Here is a 20,466-nt window from a genome sequence, read left to right as displayed (position 1 = left end):
GAAAGCATTTGAGCGATTGCTTTGAGTTGTGATCTGCACTTGTCATTTTTTTTTCACAGAGAGCCATTTTTACTTGAAAGGATGATTTACCAACAACTATAGTTATGCAAACATTTTCTCAAAAATGAATAGCAATATCAAGGAAGACAACTGATAGTATTTATTGCTAGTGATAAAATTCTATTTTTTAAAGGAAAGTTTGGATTTTGGAAAACTAGTATCCACAGCTGTGAGTTTGACAATATCTAGGTATTTAGAGATCGGTGGTGGTATTATTGAATCTATTTAAAAAATATATATATCATGAAATATGTCAACATTTAGGAGATCTGCATTAATCAGGGAGTTAGTATTTTCCAATGACCAATCCACACAATGTTACAAAATAATGTTGGGGTTAAAGATCTATTAAAGTACAAAATAGACCAGTGGGTTTTATTTATTTATTTAAATATAAATATATTTTTTACTGATTTCATAGGGGATTGGAGAGGGAAAGAGAGATAGAATCATCAGTGATGAGAGAGAATCATTGGTTGGCTTCCTCCTGCACACCCCCTCTGGGGATTGAGCTCACAACCTGGGCATGTGGCCTGATCAGGAATTGAACCAGTAACCTCTTGGTTCCTAGGTCGATGCTCAACCACTGAGCACACTGGCCTAGCTAGACCAGTGAGTTTTAATATAACATAATGCAAAAGTTTATTCATATGGTTTCTGATTCCAAACTGCAATTAGCCTTTAAAAAAACTACCACCTGTCCAATTTGGATTTAGAATCAAAGAAAAACATCTATAGTAATGTAAAAAAGCTATGAAAATACTCCTTTCCCTAGTTTTATAACTGGCTAAGAGACAGGATTGAAATTCAAGTCTTTTAGGCTCTAGTGTCCGTGTTCTCTTAGCTAAGACCTGAACTAGGAAATAAAAACATAGAGAAAAGGATTGGAATATAGAACACATACCCCAGTTTTGCAGTTTTCACCAGGGTCATGCTAGTGAATAACCTGTGAAATGGAAAATCATTTAACACCAGCTTTGGTCAGTAATTTTTTTCTTTAAAAAGTGGTAGAAATTTTTGGTCTTACAATGGGAACAGTGAATGAAGTTAAAGATATTTAGCTCATGATTCTAATTATAAAAAATTTGCTTTATTTTCAAGTTGCTAAAAATGTCTTTTCCTTTTCTCTTTTCTCCCCACCAGAAGATTCTAGTGTTCCAGAAACTACAGTAAATGAAAGAAAACTAAGTATATCATGTTTGAAGAACCAAGGAGGAATACAGTATATTGATTTGTCTTCTGATAGTGAAGATATTGTTTCTCCAAACTGCTCCAATACAGTTCAAGAGACAAAATTCAACAAAGACACAGTGATTATAGTGTAAGCAGCTAAATAGGTTCATTATATTTACATTGTAAGGATTTTTTGAGGAAAGTTTACTTAACTATATTTTCCTTTTTTGCCTTTTTCTACTACATCTTGGTTATTTTTTGCTAACTTAGAAATGTACAGAGGTGGTGTATTTCTGGGTAACGATGATTTTCAGTAAGTTATTGAGAACAAATAGTTAATTATTTTTAACTAGAGGCCCGGTGCATGAAATTCATTCATGGGTAGGGTCCCTAGGCCTGGCCGGCAATCAGGGCTGATTGGGGCCTTCTGACTGCTGGCTGGGGCCTTCCTTCGTTCCGTGCCATCTCCTGGTTGTCAGCACATGTCATAGCGAGCAATCAGTCTTCCATTTGAACTCCCATGGAGACAATTTGCATATTAGCATATACACACACACACATATACATATTTTCCAAAGATAGAAAATTAATTTAACAAATACCTTTGTTCACTTATAACTGCTTTGTGATTTGTTCTTAAGTCCCAGAGTCAAATCATTTAACATTTCTTGGGCACATTCTGTGGGGTAGCAGAGTTTCTATTGTAGTCAGGAGAAAGATAATAAACATAAAAAAAAGTCAAATAATAGATATTGTGGGCAAAAAAGGAAAGGAAATATGCAGTTTGGGGCCAGGGGTAGGTGCATGGTTTCTTAAGAGCACAGCTAGTAAAAAGGCTTCATTGAGAAGACAATAATTGGGCAAAGACCTGAAGGGGATAAGAAAGTGAACCATGTAGAAAATGGGGTGGAGGATGTACTCCAGATATTGGAAATTTTCCTCTTCAGTGATCCTAAAATGGTTTTATGCCTGGCATTTTTAAAAAATATATATTTTATTGATTTTTTTACAGAGAGGAAGGGAGAGGGATGGAGAGTTAGAAACATCGATGAGAGAGAAACATTGACCAGTTGCCTCCTGCACACCCCTCACTGGGGATGTTCCTGCAACCAAGGTACATGCCCTTGACTGGAATCAAACCTGAGACCCTTCAGTCCGCAGGCTGAAGCTCTATCTACTGAGCCAAACCAGTCAGGGCTATGCCTGGCATTTTTTGAGAAAAATGGGGAGGGGGAGCAAATGATGCAGAACAAAGGTCCTGTAGTCACAAGGGGTAAAGGAGGTGCTTAATCATGTTAAGCCCATAGGCTATTTGTCTTTTATTCTGGATGAGACAGGAAGCTAATTGAACAGAGGAGTAAAATTGTCTGACTTACATGTTTGGCAGGACTTCGATGCTGTAGGGGCGTAGTAGTAGAAACATGAATATTGTTTTAATAACCCAGGCAAGAAATGATGGAGGTTTAGATCAGGCTACTACTTGTGGAAATGATGAAAAGTGGTGAGGTTCTGCATATATTTTGAAGGTAGAGCAGAGAGGATTTATTGATGGATTTCATGTGGGGTGGGAGAGAAAGGAGTCAAGGATGACCAGAAGATTTTTGGTTTGAGCAACTAGAAGAATGGAATTAACAATTAACTGAGATAAGAAGACTATCTTGAATATGCTGTGATTGACAGGACTCTTAGACATATAAGTGGAGATGGCAAGTAGGCAATTGAATGTGACATTTGAATTCTGGGGAAAGATCTAGATTACATACCTAATTTTGTAAGTTGTCAGAGTATAGATTTTCTTTTTACTTGTTGACTTTAACGGGGTGACAATGGTTATTATACAGGTTTCAGGTGCACAATTCCCCAAATCTGTATAAGCTATGCCCTGTATAGTGTGTTCACCACCCCAAGTCAAGTCTCCTTCTAGCATATAGATTTGATATTTAAAGCCACATGATTAGATGAAATCACCAAGGGACACTAGTATAGCTGGAAAACAGATCCTTGGATTTAGATTTAACAATTAAAATTATTTCTGTTAGTTGAATCTATTATCAGGGATTTTCAACCTTTTTCACCTCATGGCACACAATAAACTAATTACTAAAATTCTGTGATACACAAAAAAAATATATTTGATTTTTGCCCATCTGACAAAAAAATTAGGTATAATTTTTATTCATTCACCCCGGACAACTATTGTTGTGTTGGCTGTTGTCATTTTTATATTTGACAACCCAAGGGAAAAGAGGTCAGTGCCGTTTACTAAATAGGTATTGCACGTTTTAAAAATTCTTGTGGCAAACTTGTTCACAATCGCTAATGATTATTCTTATTATGATTTTATTATTTGGGTGTCCCCCCAAAAAATGTATGCACACTTTAACAGCTGATAGCTCAGTTTTGAAAGTGAAATGTATTTTAATAATCACTGCCTTTATTCAAAGTGTGTGTATACATTTTTTGGGGAACACCCTATATTGAAGTAAATTATAGACATCCCAACATTACTCCCTTTGATTCTTTGCTATACATCCCCCTCTGCTATCAATGAATAATTCTCCACTATCATTCCCAGTTTATGTTCAGATTTGATGTGTTTTGTAGCTGGTTTTTCATGCCAGGATCCTAACTAGAAACATCCACTGCATTTGGATATTATATCTCTTAACTCTTCATAAACTCCCCTCCTCCTCTCTTTTTTAAGGGTTTCAACTTATTGAGGAGATCAAGTCTAGTCTTAGAGACAATAGATTTTTCTGATTATTTCCTCATGGTGGTATTGAATTTATTTCTGTACCACTTGTTGTGAACTGGACATTAAATTCGAGGCATATTCAGATCTGTCATCAGCATGACTACTTAACTTACTACATCAAGAGACCCATGAGTTTGTCCCAGTGAACGGTCATGAGCTTGCTCACTAGCTTTAGGTTGTCATGCAGAAGGGCAAGTTTCTTTGAAAGAGGTCGTCCAGAGCAGGAATTGTAAAAGGATTCCAACTTGAATACTTGTATTTTCTCCAAGGACTAGGAGACAAAATCAGATAGGAAGCATGAACATAGTGAAGCAGAGTGAGAATTCAGAGTTGAGTACATTAGGAATGAGAAATCTGGGTGTAACAGAAAGGGAGACACATGTAATTGTCTTCAAATACTGAAGGACAGGCCTAGTGACAAATGAAGAGATTGATTTTACTCTGTTACCTTAGAGCAGTTTCTCAGAGCAAAGTTGAAGAAGTCAACCTAGAAGCTTAAAATACATGTTCCTGTCAGTACCCTAATAGGTAAAACTGATCTAACATGAATTAGGAGTAGAGTAGTTAGTAAAGTACAGATTCCGGATATATGTCCAAGAGAGCTGTCAAAAAAATAGAACTAGCTGCACAACAGAATCTGCACTCTGATCTCCAGAATGCCTACCGTGGTAGAAAACTGAAATTTCAAACGGAGATTTTTTGTTTGGGAGATGGATGAGTAAAACTTGGCCCCTAATGTCTTCTATTATAGGCTAAACATACAAGCTGAAATGGAACATGATTAAAATTAGTTGTTGTAGAATAAAGCCTCATATGGAGTAAATGCTCCCTGTCTGCTAAGGAAGTATTTTGTTCCTGGCAGAGATTCTGATATTGATGGGGCCATTCCGATTTTAACACAGATTCTAGTCACATAGGCCATGAAAATTATTTTTTCTTCCTATTCATGTAGTCTTCATAATTTCTCAGGAACAACATGACAACACTCATCTGATATGCAGAATACAGGTGAAAAACGTAGGAAAGAGAAGTGGGCATGCAATAAATATGTGTGTGTCTTAAAAAATAAATGTTGCTATTTTGTTTTGTTCTTTTTCATTCCAGCCTGGATAATCTGAAACATTTTCGGAATATGCAGATTTTGGGAAAGTAGATTTATATACATAAACATTTTTAAATGAAAAAAGTTGTTTTGTTTTAATCTTTGACAGATGTAGATTTCATTTAATATTAAAAAGAACTGCAGATGTGCCGTATTTCATATTTTCATATATACATGTGTATACAATTATAGTGCAATAGCATTAACAATACATTAAATTGTTTTTCTCTGAAAATGATTTTAGTTCTGAGCCATCTGAAGATGAAGAGTCCCAAGGCCTTCCTGCCATGGCAGGTAGAAATAATGCTATTTCAGAACTGGAAGACCTTTCGGAATTAGAAGACCTTAAAGATGCTAAACTTCAGACCTTGAAGGAACTGTTCCCACAAAGAAGTGACAGTGATTTACTTAAGGTTATACCCCTTTTTAGTAACTGGTTATTGTAGCTGTAATTATGTTTAATATCTCTCCTGTGTCTAGTGCTATATTTAGTCATTTTTCTAAAGATACTTGATGTTTTAAGATAATTATTAACTTCTTTCTGTGTAATAATTAAGGAAAATGTCAGGGATTTACTTGAAAGAGTTAATAATAGGTGAGGTTACTCACCTATAGATAATACAATGAGTTTTCCTCAGTGGCTCTCATACATAGCTTGTGAATTCTTGTGTGCTTGAATGGTTTTAAAATCGGAATATCCTCCCCTCCCAATCTTCCAGAGAAGCTCACAAATGTCCGGAGGCTTTCCCCCACCCCCATAATGATAAGGGGGTGCTGGTATACATTATAGTACATGCTTATGCTGCTGTAAAAAAGAAGGAATTCTTACCATTTGCAACAGCATGGATGGAACTGGAGAGCATTATGCTAAGCGAAATAAGCCAGTCAGAGAAAGATAAATATCACATGATCTCACTCATTTGTGGAATATAATGAACAACATAAACTGATGAACAAAAATTGAACCAGAGACAGAAGCATCAAACAGACTGTCCAACCTATGAGGGAATGCGGGGGGTGAGGGTGTAAGAGATCAACCAAAGGACTTGTATGCATGCATATGAGCATAACCAATGGACACAGATAGTAGGGGGTTCAGGGCATGTACTAGGGGGTGGGAGTAGCCAGGGAGAGGTCAGTGGGGGGAAATGGAGACTTATGTAATATTTTAAATAATAAAGAATTTAAATTTTAAAAATTTATATAGTACATGCTGTTTCTAAAAGGAATAGCTGCTCCTTAACTGCAGCAGGATATGACTATGTGATAGTCATTGATAGCCCATTTTTATCAGACATTGTTATTTTTCAAATAAAGTGAAAAGGATAGATTTTTATTTAATACTAGAGGCCTGGTTCACCAATTTGTGCACCAGTGGGGTCCCTTGATCTGGCCTGCGAGATCAGGCTGAAACTGACTCTCTGACATCCTCCAAGGGGTCCCGGATTGGGAGAGGGTGAAGGCCAAGCCAAGGGACCCCGGGGCACGGTCGGGGCCAGGGAGGGACGCGGGAGCTTGGCCAGCTGGGGAGGGACAGCGGGAGGATTCCAGGGCATGTCCAGCCTGTCTCACTCAGTCCCAATCAGCTGAACCCCAGCAGCAAGCTAACCTGTTGGTTGGAGCATCTACCCCCTGGTGGTCAGTGCACATCATAGTGAGTGGTTGAGCAGCCTTAACATATCATTAGCATATTATGCTTTGATTGGATGACCAGACACTTAGCATATTAGGCTTTTATTATATAGGATTGACCAATTTCATAGTTTTATTTTGATATAATTTAAATGTTATAAAGATCACCTACCTAAAATGTATAATTTAGCCCAGCTGGCGTGGCTCAGTGGTTGAACATTGAGCAGGAGGTCACGGTTCAATTCCCAGCACACATGCCTTGGTTGGAACCCCAGTAGGGGGCGTGCAGGAGGCAGCCAATCAATGGTTCTCATCATTGATGTTTCTATCTCTCTCTCCCTCTCCATTCCTCTCTGGAATCAATAAAAATATATTAAAAATAAATAAATAAAATGTATAATTTAGTGATAAAATGTATAATTTAGTGGTTTTTAGAGATTTACAGCCATCACCATAATCTAATTTTAGAGCATTTTGATCATTCCAAAAAGAAACCTTGTACTCATTAGCAATCACTCCATTTATATAGATTGGTCTAATCTGGACTTTTCATATATGGGACCTATATATATAAAAGGCACTTAGCTAAGTGACCATCCGACTGGCCGGTAGGTATGACACTCACCACTAGGGGGCAGACGCTCAATGCAGGAGCCTTCAAGCCCTGGCGCCGCCTTAGGTGCAGCCAGCCAGGGAGGGACTGTGGAAGGTTGGCTCCAGGGCATGTCCAGCCCATCTTGCCCAGTTCTACCCCGACGGCCACCTTCTAATTAATTTCCTTTTAATATGCACAAATCTGTGCACTGGGGCACTAGTTACATAATAACTAGAGGCCTGGTGCACAAAACTTGTGCACACGGGGGGGTGGAGGGGTCCCTCAGCCCAGATTGCGAGAGGGCGTAGGTCAGGCCAAGGGACTCCATCGGTGCATGATTGGGGCCAGGGAGGAACGCAGGAGGTTGGCCAGCTGGGGAGGGACCGCGGGAAGGCTCCAGTCCTGATTGGCAGGACCCCAGCAGCAAGTAACCTACTGGTTGGAGTGTCTGCCCTGTGGTGGTCAGTGCACGTCATAGTGACTAGTCGACTGGTCGACTGTCTGCTCCCTGGTGGTCAGTGCAAGTGTTTGAGTGGCCTTAGCATATCATTAGCATATTATGCTTTGGTTGAATGGACGACTGGACACTTAGCGTATTAGACTTTTATTATATAGGATGATCTTTTGTGACTGGCTTGTCTTCACTTAGCTTAAGGTTTTGAAGTTCCTCCATGTTTATCAGGACTTCATTCCTTTTTATAATAACTAAAGAAAAACAAAATACCATTCAGGACAAACAAAATAAGTCTGAACTGAAGGTATTCTGGGCCTGCTAGTTTGAACTCTGAAGTATAGATTAAGTTTTTTATTCCCTGTTATTTTTAACATGAACCTCCCCCCCCCCCCAAATTATCGTTTTGATACCTTCTCGTTGTTAGATAAAGGAAACTTTAGTGTTATTTATCTTGGGTGTACTTTTTTTCCTGCTGGCAGTGTTATTTGCTTCCTGGTGTGATCCCCTCCCCCTCTAAACCCCCCCTCCCCCCCCCCCCCAGCATAAGAAGAAAAGAAATGTAGCTATTAGTAGATACAGGGGCTACTTACAGTGTTGGAAAGAGTTTCCAAAAGAAACAAATCTCAGTTTAACAATACTTTGTAGCTTGTTGCCAAATTTTTATGTGGTTCAAGGGGATTTTTTTCCTATAGGAATATTTATCTCTTATTTTATAATTTTTTAAATTCTTTATTGTTGAAAGTATTAACATATGTCTCTTTTTCCCCCCCTCGACCTCTCCCAGCCTACTCCTGCCTCTCAGCACAGGATCTCACCCCCCTATTGTTCATGTCCATTGGTTATGCTTATACCAGTATACATGCGTGCAACTCTTTTGGTTGATCTCTTACCCCCCCCCCCCCCTTATTTTATAATTTTAATGGGAAAATAGGCTTGATACACAGAATTTATTTGTATGTTTCATTAATTAGAAAATTTTGGGATTTAGCATATCACTCCCTCAATAGCAAAGTACTCTCTTGAGGTAATCTGGATTTCAAGTTATCCCTGACATTTCAAGAGATTTAAAGGTGGCATTTATAAATTACTTTGCAAAGGTTTTTAGACCCATATAATAGAATTGAGGTTATAAAATATAAATTTAGTCATAGATTTGTAAAGCGTATGCTTTGGATATTTTGAAAAGGAAGAGGGACTTAAAGGATCTGTAAGGATCCAAGATAAGAAAACTAGTATAGAAGACAGCATTCTAGTTTGATTTGAGCCTTTTTAATTTAATACAAAAATATCTTATTTTAAAAAGTAAATTTATTTTTAAGATCTTTATTGTTAAAAGTATTCCATAGGTACTCCTTTTTCCCCCATCAACCTCTTCCAGCCCGTTCCCATCCTCCCCCACACCCCAGGCCCTTACTACCTCCTTCTCTGTGCCCATGGCTTATGTGTATATACATACAAGTTCATTGATTGGTCTCTTCCCACCCACCCTCCCCTTCCCTCTGAGATTCAACAGTCTGTTCATGCTTCTAAAAATATATATTTTTATTGATTTCAGAGAGGAAGGGAGAGGCAGAGAGAGATAGAAACATTAATGATGAGAGAGAATCATTAATCAACTGCCTCTTGCACACCCCACACTGAGGATCGAGCCCATAACCCCTACATATGCCCCGACTGGAAAGCGAACTGTGACCTGATTATAGGTTGATGCTCAACCACTGAGCCATGCTGGCTGGGATAAAAGAAATTTTTTTAATCCTCATTTGAGGATATGTACATTGATTTGAGGAAGAGAGAGAGAGAGAGAGAGATTAATCAGTTACGTCCCATACTCACCCCAACTGGGGATTGAACCCAAAACCTAGGTATGTGCCCTGACTGGGAATTGAACCTGCAAACTTTTTAGTGTATAGGATAATGCTCCAACCAACCGAGCCACCCACCTGAGGCAAAAGTAAGATCTTTTACAACCAGATAACTCATTGGAAGTATAGGAAACTTTAGTAAGAGAAAAATATGGACTATTCAGTTTCTCCTGAGATCTAAAATGTAACAGAACAGTGTGAAAATATATTGAAAATGTTTATTACATAAGTAATATATGAATATGTTCTTGAACAAATTGAACCAATTCAGAGGTAGAGTAAAAATCAAAAGAGCCCTTTATCCCACTCATCTAGGAAGTATTAGATTTTTAAAAAATAACTGCATAATTATAATATGTCAGTGTCCACTGCTAAATGTCAGTTGGAAAGGAATAATATAAATGTCTGTTGGTCTTCCCGTCTCCCTACTTTCTCTTTTGTTTTTTTAATATATTTTATTGATTTTTTATAGAGAGGAGGGGAGAGGGATAGAGAGTTAGAAACATCAATGAGAGAGAAACATCGATCAGCTGCCTCCTGCACACTCCCCACTGGGGATGTGCCCGCAACCCAAGGTACATGCCCTTGACCAGAATCGAACCTGGGACCCTTCAGTCCGCAGGCCGACGCTCTATCCACTGAGCCAAACTAGCCAGGGCGCCTACTTTCTCTTATCCTTTCCCCGCACCCTCCTCAGGGCCTGGAAATGTAAATAGAAAATTTGTAAGGCTCCAATGCACAATTTTATAATTAACAAAAGCCTTGATTATGCTGTACATATTTGACTATGTTTTAATTTTTCCTTTGCAGTGATGAGTGAATTTGATACATTTTAAGATATGCTTAGATAGCCCTAACCGGTTTGGCTCAGTGGATAAAGCATCGGCCTGCGGAGTGAAAGGTCCCAGGTTAGATTCCGGTCAAGGGCATGTATCTAGGTTGCATGCACATCCCCAGTAGGGGGTGTGCAGGAGGCAGCTGGTCAATGTTTCTCTCTCATCGATGTTTCTAACTCCCTATCCCTCTCTCTTCCTCTCTGTAAAAAACCAATAAAATATATATATATATAAAAAAAAGATACGCTTATATAAGTTCAGACTTTTCGATAAACCAGGTTGCCTGAAAATTTATCATAGGATTTAATGAATTTAAAACTATGACATACATATTTCCCAACTTTATATATATTTAATATATTTGTTCTTTAATATTTTGATAAATGAAACAATTCTTAGTGCTTTTTTAAAAATATTAATATTTTCTCGTTCTGTTAGTTGATTGAATCAACCAGCACAATGGATGGAGCAATTGCTGCTGCCTTGCTGATGTTTGGTGATGCAGGTATGCCTAACTTAGTTTCAAACTATATTGACTTATTACATAAGAGTATCTTTTCACTTTTAATATCTATAATAATAAAAGTGTAATATGCAAATTGGCCAAACGGCTGAACAGCGGAATGACCGTCCGGATGACCTTCTGCATGAAGCCGCGGCTGCGAGGCAGCGGCCAAGGCGGCCAGGGCTGCAAAGGCCTACACTTTCATGAATTTCTTGCATCTGGTCTCTAGTTGCTCTATAATTTACCAAGTTCCTACATGAATTCTTATAGAATACTTATGAGATATTAGTAACTTCATCATTTTTAGATGAATAAACTGAATCTTAAGGTTAAGTGACTTACTTGAGTTCATACAGCTATTTCGGAACCCAGTTTTCTAGATTGATTCTCTCCCCTTCTCCCCACCCCTGCCAAAAAAAAAAAGGGAGGGGCAGCTTTCCATTGGTAATTTTGCTTGTTTTTTACAGATCAGATTTCATAACTATGAAGTTTTGGAAGATATATAATTTTTTCTTAAGTATCCTTTCTAATTGCATTGTGGTTTTATTCACAGGTCTACAAATCTGAGTCAGTAGGAACATAATGTCTTGTGGGAAGTCCTAGCTGGAAATCATCATTCCTTCATTTAGTAAATACTTATGCTAAGTTCCAGTCTTGGGATACAAAGTAAATGCATTTAAAGGAGCTTGCAATATAAAAGCAATTTTTTAAGTAAATGCCATCTTGATTTTTTTTAACTTGTACATACCAAACAGGTAAAAATAACTTGTAATCTTACTACCAAAAAGTAAGGAAGGAAAGCAAACCCGTACTTCAGTAACCACTCTTAAATTTGCTTTGTATAATTTTCAGCTTTTACATTGCTTATACATACCATTATACAACACACAGGAGGTTATGAATGTAATTATAGTACTGGTTTGCATTTTTTAAATTTATTAGGGAACATTTGTTAACATGTAGGACCTGTACAATTCTGTATACTGCTTACCACCCAAAATCTTGTCTCCTTTCATCACCATATATTGACCCCCTTTACCCTCTGGTAATGACCATACTATTGTCTGTGTCTATGAGTTTGTTTTTTTTGTTCATTTGTTACTTTCTACTTTATATTCCACGTGTAAGTAAAATCATACGGTTCGTGTCCTTTTTCACTGACTTACTTTACTTAGCATGATACTCTCAGGATCTATTCATATTGTCACAAATGGCAGTATCCAATCCTTTTTATGGCTGAGTAGTAGTCCACTGTATATATGTACCATATCACCTTTATCCAATCAACAAACAACACTCAGGTTGTTTCCATGTCTTGGCCACTGTGAATAATGCTGTAGTTAACATAGAGGTACATCTGTGTAACATAGAGGTACATTTATCTTTGCAAATAAATGTTTTCAAACTTTTCAGGTAGATTACCAGAAGAGGAATTGCTGGGTCATATAGTAGCTCTATTCTTAATTTTTTTTTTTTAAGAACTTTCATAATGTTGTTCATAGTTACAATACCAATTTACATTCCCACTAGCAATATATGAAGGTTCTTTTACATCCTCTCTAACACTTGTTATTTCTTGTCATGTTGATAATAGCTATTTTAACAGGTGTGAGGTATTAACTCATTGTGGTTTTGATGTACATTTCCCTTATAACTAGTGAATTTGTGCATCTTTACATATATCTGTTGGCCATTGTATGTCTTCTGGGAAAAGTGTCTGTTCAGCACCTCTGTCCATTTTTTAATTGGATTGTTTGTTTTTTTGTTGTTGAATTATAATAGTTTTTATATATTTTGGATATTAGCCCTTTATTGAAGGTATCATTAGGGAATATCTTCTCCCATTCATTGAATGCCTTTTTTGTTGTTGTTAACAGTTTCTCATACTGTGGAGTTTTTTAATTCAGCACAATCCATTCATTTATTTTTGCTTTTATTTCTTTTGCCTTTGAGGTCAAGTTCATAAAAACCTCTGAGATGAAGATCCATTAAGTTTAGTATTCATGTACCTATGCTTTTTTCCATATATTTTATTTTTTTCAGATCTTTAAGTTTTTAATTCATTTGAGTTAATTTTTGTGAATGGTGTCAGATAGAAATTTAGTTTAATTTTTTTGTATGTGGCTTTTCAAATTTTCCAATTTCATTTATTGAAGGTATTTCCTTTTACCATAGTATGTTTTTGGCACCTTTGTAAAAAATGAGTTGCTCATGTATGTGTGAGTTTATTTCTGGGCTCTCAGTTCTGTTCCATTGGTGTGTGTGTCTATTTTTCTGTCAATATCTTACTGTTTTGTAGTATAATTTGAAATCAAGGAAATGTGATACCTCCAGCTTTGTTTTTCCCCCCTCGGGATTGTTTTGGCCGTTTGGGGTCTTGTATGGTTCCTTACAAATTTGATGGTTTTTTTTTTGTTTTTTTTTTTATCTATTTCTTTGAAAAATGCCTTTGGGTTCTTTATGGGGATTGCATTAAATCTGTATATTGCTTTAGGCCAGTGATGGCGAACCTTTTGAGCTCGGCATGTCAGCATTTTGAAAAACCCTAATTTAACTCTGGTGCCGTGTCACATATAGAAATTTTTTGATATTTGCAACCATAGTAAAACAAAGACTTATATTTTTGATATTTATTTTATATATTTAAAGGCCATTTAACAAAGAAAAATAAACCAAAAAAAATGAGTTCACGTGTCTCCTCTGACACAGGTGTCATAGGTTCGCCATCACTGCTTTAGGCAATAAGGCCATTTTAACTATGTTCATTTTTTTCAATCCATGAACATGGAATATCTTTCCTTTGTTTTTTTTTAAATTTCTTTCAACACTGTCTTGTAGTTTTCAGTGTATCGGTCCTTCACTTCCTCTGTTAAGTTTATTACTAAGTGTATTAGCCTTTTTGTTGCAATTACAAATGAGATTGTTTTCTTTATTTTTCTGAAATTTCACTGTTAGTACATAGGAACACAGCAGATTTAAAATTCGTTTTAATTAAAAAAAAAATTTTATTGATTCCAGAGGGAGGGAGGGAGGGAGGGAAGAAGGAAAAGAGAGAAAGAAACATCAGTTGGCTGCCTCCCACATGTGTTCCATGTGGGGATCAAACCCACAACTCGGGTATGTGCCCTGACCAGGAAATCAAACCCACCATCTTTTGATTTTGATGTATGGGATGACCCTCCAACAAACACCACATCGGCCAGGGTGGAATGCCGCAGATTTTTATGCATTGATTTTGCATCCTGCAATTTTACTGTATTTATTTATTGTTTCTAAGTCTTGGTGGAGTCTTTCAGGTTTTCTATTTTATGTCATCTGCAAAAAGTGAGTCTACTTCTTCATTTCCAGTTTGATACCCTTTATTTCTTTCTCTTGCCTGGTTGCTCTGACTAGGACTCCCAGTACAAGGTTGAGTAGCAGTGGCGAGAATGGGCATCCTTGTCTTGTTCCTAATCTTAGAGGAAAAACTTTCAGTTTTTCACCATTGAGTGTGATATTATCTGAGGGTTTGTCTTGTAGCCTTTATTATATTGAGGTACTTTCCTTCTATACTCATTTTATTGAGTGTTTTAATCATAAATGGATGTCATATCTTATCAAACACTTACTCTGCATCTGTTAATGATTATGTGATTTTATCTTTTATTTTGATAATGTAGTGTATCACCTTGATTTTGCACATGTTGAACCATCTTTGTGGAAAGAACCCATTTGGTTGTGATGTATTATCTTTTTAATACCTTATTGTATTCAGTTTGCTAGTATTGTTTAGGATTTTTGCATCTATGTTCATTAGTGATATTTTTTGTGTGGTTGTTGTTCCTGCCAGGTCTTGGTATCAGGGTAATGTTGGTCTCATAAAATGAGTTAGGAAATATTCCCTCTTTAACTTTTTGGGAATTTTAGAAGAATAGATACTATATCTTATTTGAATGGTAGAATTCACACTAGGGAAGCTATCTTGTCCTTGACTTTTGGTTTATGGGAGGATTTTTTTTGTGTGGGGGTTTGTTTTTTTTTGTGTGTGTGTGTTTAAAAATATTTTTATTGATTTCAGAGAGGAAGGGAGAGGGAGAGAGAGACAGAAATATCAGTTATGTGAATCATCGATTGGCTGCCTCCTGCATACCCCCCACCGGGGATTGAGCCCACAACTTGGACATGTGACCTGACCGGGTTTGTGATCTCCTGGTTCATAGGTCGATGCTCAACCACTGAGCCATGCTGGCTGTTTTCTAATTCATTCTTAATCTCATTTATTGCATTATTGAGTTCTTCAGCTCCAGAATTCTTTTTTAAAAAAATATATGTTTTATTGATTTCAGAGAGTAAGGGAGAGGGAGAGAGAGATAAAAAAACATCAATGATGAGAGAATCATTGATTGGCTGCCTCCTGCACACTCCACACTGAGGATTGAGCCCACAACCCGGGCATGTGCCCTGACCAGGAATAAGAACCGTGAACTCCTGCTTCATAGGTTGATGCTCAACCACTGAGCCACACCAGCCGGGCCAGAATTTCTTTGTTGGCTCAGTTGGATAGAGCATCATCAAAAGGTTGCTGGTTTGATTCCCAGTTATGGCACATTGATCCCTAGTCGGGAGTTTAGGGGAGGCAACCAATTGATTTAAGTCAAGTGGCAAGTTACATGGAAAGAAGGAATTGGGGTTTTCTTGCTTCTTAAGTAAACTTCCATACTTCATTTTGGAAAGGACTAGATAGTCATATCAGTCATCTTCATCTTGAGTACTATGCATTTTGTAGGTGTGGTGGCTTTGTCTTGCCAAGATAAGATAACCTTCAATATATGAAATCATTAAGATGGGAAATTATTTTGGGTATATTTGGACAATTTTCAACAAAAGGCTTTTTAAAATACCTGTAAGAGATCTTGGACAGTTCCACAAGTCATGATGTTGGACATAAGTTTTACAATAAGTTTATCTTTTATAGAAAATATCAACTTGCATATTAAGCAGTAAGGGTGTATTTTATACATTGCTTTCTGAATGTTTTTATTTATAAATACTAAGTTACAAAAAGATAGTATCCAAAATTTTTACTTTTTTTTAAAAGGTACCAATATGAACTTACTCATATTGTCAGGAGTTTCCCTAGCTATTTTTTCCACTTCTCTATATGTATGAGACTAGGCAAAACATTTTTGTGTATCATCCTATTATATCTGCTGTTTTGTAACATTTTCATTTATTAGAGACATCTTTCCATGTTACTTTAAATATCTGCCTCTTTTCTAATAGTGGCATATGTGTGTATCCTAATTTGTGTAATATCTTGGGCATTAAGACATTTTGGTAACATTTTTGTGTATATGCCTAAGCAGACATTTCCATCAGATCTGTGGAAAGAATACCTGGAAAAGGAATTGTTGGACTAAAAGCTATACAGAGCTAAAATTCAGAGATGTATTTTTTAGATTGCCTTCCAGAAAGGTTGTTACAATTCATCAATTCGTACTATTTGCCCTGTGTCCATTTACTACTCTTTTTAATCTTAGGATGAACAAAAAATTATTACTTAAGTTGAGCCTCTTTTTTGTTTTGTTTTGTTTTTCTGTTGAACTGCCTATTTGTGTTCTTTGTCCATATTTTTTTTTTCTGTTTCATCTTTTGTTTTTAAATATTGAATTTACGTAAAATTTATTTTTATCTGGGGTATGTGGAACATCTAATTTTTCCCCCTTGAAATTGGTGATGGGTACTCCCAATAAAAGATAAGAATGTATGAAACATAATTTGAAATTGATAGTGTAGCATATTAAATTTCTAATTAATAATTATAAATAGCATAGGTTGAGAGATAGGTAACTAAGCATTATGTGCTGTTATATAACTTTTTGTACAAAAAATGTAGTTTTGCATTTCTCCCACATTTAATTGCACATTCTTGCCTTTATCCATTTTATATACATGTAAAGATTTGGTGCTATGGTATTAGACCTACCCCCCCACACCCCCAACCCCCACACCACCACCAAGAAAAAAGAAAAAAAAAGATGTGTTGACAAATATATAAGGCTAAAAAATTCTTTTTTTTTTTTTTAAATATATTTTTACTGATTTCAGATTTCAGAGAGAGGAAGGGAGAGGGAGAGAGAAATAGAAACATGAATGATGAGAGAGAATCATGGATCAGCTGCTTCCTGCAGGCCCCCTACTGGGGATTGAGTTCGAAACCAGGACATGTGTCTTGAACCAGGAATTGAACACTGACCTCCTGGTTCATGGGTCAACCCTCAGCCAATGAGCCACACTGGCAGGGCTAGGCTAAAGAATTCTTTATTGACAAAACAAAGTTTTTGTTCTTTTAGTAAAGAAACATGTCTAACCCTAACTGGTTTGGCTCAGTGGATAGAGCGTCGGCCTGAGGACTGAGGGGTCCCGGGTTTGATTCCGGTCAAGGGCATGTACCTTGGTTGTGGGCACATCCCCAGTAGGGGGTGTGCAAGAGGCAGCTGATCGATGTTTCTCTCTCATTGATGTTTCTAGCTCTCTATCCCTCTCCCTTCCTCTCTGTAAAAACTCAATAAAATATATTTTAAAAAAAGAAAAGCAAAGAAAACATGTCTAGGTGACACGGCATAAGTGATCTAGTTTGAAGTTTTTTTCAGACTTAGACTATTCCTAATCGTGTTTGCTTAACCCCAACAAATATATGGGTGATAATGAGGTGGTAGTTATACTTCCCCTTTCTTAAAGTGGATGCTAGAAGTTAGTTGGCATATAATAATGCACATTTACTTTATGAAATAAATTGAAAAAAAATTTAAGCATGTAATTATTTTGTTACATCCATATTATGAAATTTTCTGGCTTACAACTTAAAAGTTGTCCAGCTTGTATTTATTTTGAATATTATATTTCTACAGCTTTTATTTCTAACTGCATAGTTAGGATGCTGACATAATTAATATTGAAATCTTAAACCTTTGTGAAATTATAACAAATGCTTTCATATTAGCACAGTAGTATGTCTAAGGAATTTACTCGCTGAAAGTAAAAGTATTTAAGCAATAGGTCAATGTATACAAAGTATAAATAAGTGACAGCTTTTTAAAATCATGTACAGTGAGTCTAGTTTTCTTTTAGTCTTGGCAGAATATGCAGATTTTCATTATTGTTAGACTCTTGTCTTACTATTATTTTTAGGTTAAGAGCATTATTTGCTTGAGGTATCTATTTCAGTTCCTCCTTATTTGTTAAAATAGAGCACTACCTAGTTTGTAGGTTTGTTTTGGAAAGTAAATGAAGCAACAGTTGACTAGTATAAAAGTCCTCTGCAAAGCCTGGTACATAGTATACAATTATTGATGTCAGTGATGCTATTCAGATAAACTACAATGATGGGACTCAACTTTTTCTTACCGATGAACACTACATCACTGAGGAGAAACCCTCCTCCCAATATTGCAGTGAAGAATTACTCATCAATTTAGTGATGTATGTTTTTAGCATTAAATATGTTGGTTTACAAATATATTATTACAGTGATTTCTACTTTTGAAAGACTGGAGTCTCTGTTCACTTTTCCTTCAATTCTATTGATTATTTGTTGAGTAGACATGCCAAAGAAACAACATTGGACCTGATGTTAAGAGGACAATCTGCAAATGTATTCCTTATGATAACACTTTTGCATTAATGATTCTTATACTTATCTGTACAAATTTTGAGTGTTCTTTTCTGTTCTAAAAGGTGGTGGACCCAGGAAAAGAAAGTTATCTTCTTCTTCAGACACAAATGAGGAAGATGAATTTAATGATGATCAACCCATAAAAAAGAAGAGACTGGATCATGTAAGTTACATTTGAATTGCACTATCAAAATTACCTGGTTAAGCACAGAAAATGTTGTTTATGGACATCAGACCTAAAAATCCACCTAAATGAATCTTCTTTCTTTTCTCTCAATACCAAGTCAGAAAATCAGTTTTTGCATTTCTTTTTTTTTAATATATTTTTTATTGATTTTTTTACAGAGAGGAAGGGAGAGGGATAGAGAGCCAGAAACATCGATGAGAGAGAAACATCAATCAGCCGCCTCCTGCACACTCCCCACTGGGGATGTGCCCGCAACCAAGGTACATGCCCCTGACCAGAATCTAACTTGGGACCCTTGAGTCCACAGGCTGATGCTCTATCCACTGGGCCAAACCGGTTAGGGCAGTTTTTGCATTTCATTTGTGACTATTTTGTTTTCTTTTTAATTCATCTAGTATTAATTATTCACCTCTTAGTTATAAAATTAATTTTTAGGATATTCTAATGCAGCCATGGGCAAACTACGGCCCGCGGGCCAGATCCGGCCCATTTGAAATGAATAAAACTATTGAAAAAAAAGACCGTACCCATTTATGTAATGATGTTTACTTTGAATTTATATTAGTTCACACAAACACTCCATCCATGCTTTTGTTCTGGCCCTCCGGTCCACTGTAAGAACCCATTGTGGCCCTCGAGTCAAAAAGTTTGCCCACCCCTGTTCTAATGGCATATATTTATACATTTAAAATTTTTTCATGAAAGTTATACATATATATGGTTATACTAGAGGCCCGCTGCATGATATTTGTGCGGGGGGGGGGGGGGGGTCCCCTCAGCCCAGCCTGCACCCTCTGCAATCTGGGACCCCTCAGACATCCCTCTCACAATCCAGAACCACTGGCTCCTGCCTGATCACCCCTAACTGACCCCCCTGCCAGCTGGGTCACCCTGGACTGACTGCCTGCCTGCCTGCCTGATCGCCCCTAACTGCCCCTCCTGCCAGCTGGGTCACTCCGAACTGCCTCCCCTGTCGGCCTGGTTGCCTCTTACTGCCCCCGCTACTGGCCTGGTCACCCCCAACTGCCGCCCCGCCAGCCTGGTTGCCCCTCACTGCCTCCTCTCCTGCCAGCCTTGTCACCCCCAACTGCACCCCCTGCCGGCCTGGTTGCCCCACGCAGCCTGCTGCTCAGTTGTTTGGCCGCCCCTCACTAACCCCCCTGCTGGCCTGGTCGTCCCACGCCGCCTGTTCGGTCATCTGTTCAGTTGTTTTGGTTGCGACGGTCGCTTAGGCTTTTATATATATAGATTTTATATGTAGATAATACTTATGAAAAACAGTTGTTACCACCACCAGCACTGTTTCCTCCTTCCCAGTGGCAACTACTTATAACTCTTCTGGATGACTTTTGATATTTAACTGGTTACCTACATTAATAGTGGTTATGCTTTTATTGGGTTGCTCTAATTTTTCATTATTTACTTATTTTATTTAAAAATTGTTTTTGAGTTTTGGAAAGAGACAGACAGACACAAGGACATGAGAGAGAACATCGATTGTTTGTCTCCTGCATGCGCCCCAACCAGGGTTCAAACCCAAACAGTATGTGCCCTTACCGGGAATTGAAACCGCCACCTTTTGGTGCGTGGGACAGCGCTCCAGCCTATTGAGCCACACCAGCCAGGGCTGCTCTAGTTTTTTATTAAC

At 37.4% G+C, this 20,466-nt stretch overlaps 1 protein-coding gene across 1 annotated transcript in view; it reads left to right on the top strand.

The window, feature by feature from the left end:
• SMARCAD1 (SNF2 related chromatin remodeling ATPase with DExD box 1) overlaps positions 1 to 20,466 on the top strand; it is an 89,418-nt gene that overhangs the window by 11,381 nt on the left and 57,571 nt on the right. Inside the window, exons 3-6 of the mRNA XM_081093575.1 lie at positions 1,204 to 1,381; positions 5,335 to 5,503; positions 10,911 to 10,977; positions 18,694 to 18,794. Coding sequence (XP_080949701.1) covers positions 1,204 to 1,381; positions 5,335 to 5,503; positions 10,911 to 10,977; positions 18,694 to 18,794 — 515 coding nt within the window. The remainder of the gene's footprint in view (positions 1 to 1,203; positions 1,382 to 5,334; positions 5,504 to 10,910; positions 10,978 to 18,693; positions 18,795 to 20,466) is intronic.

This window comes from Myotis nattereri (assembly GCF_964212035.1).
Source record: "Myotis nattereri genome assembly, chromosome: 1".
NCBI lineage: Eukaryota > Metazoa > Chordata > Mammalia > Chiroptera > Vespertilionidae > Myotis > Myotis nattereri.
The sequence above is the reverse complement of the archived record's forward strand: the minus strand, read 5'-3'. Positions and strand labels throughout refer to the sequence as shown.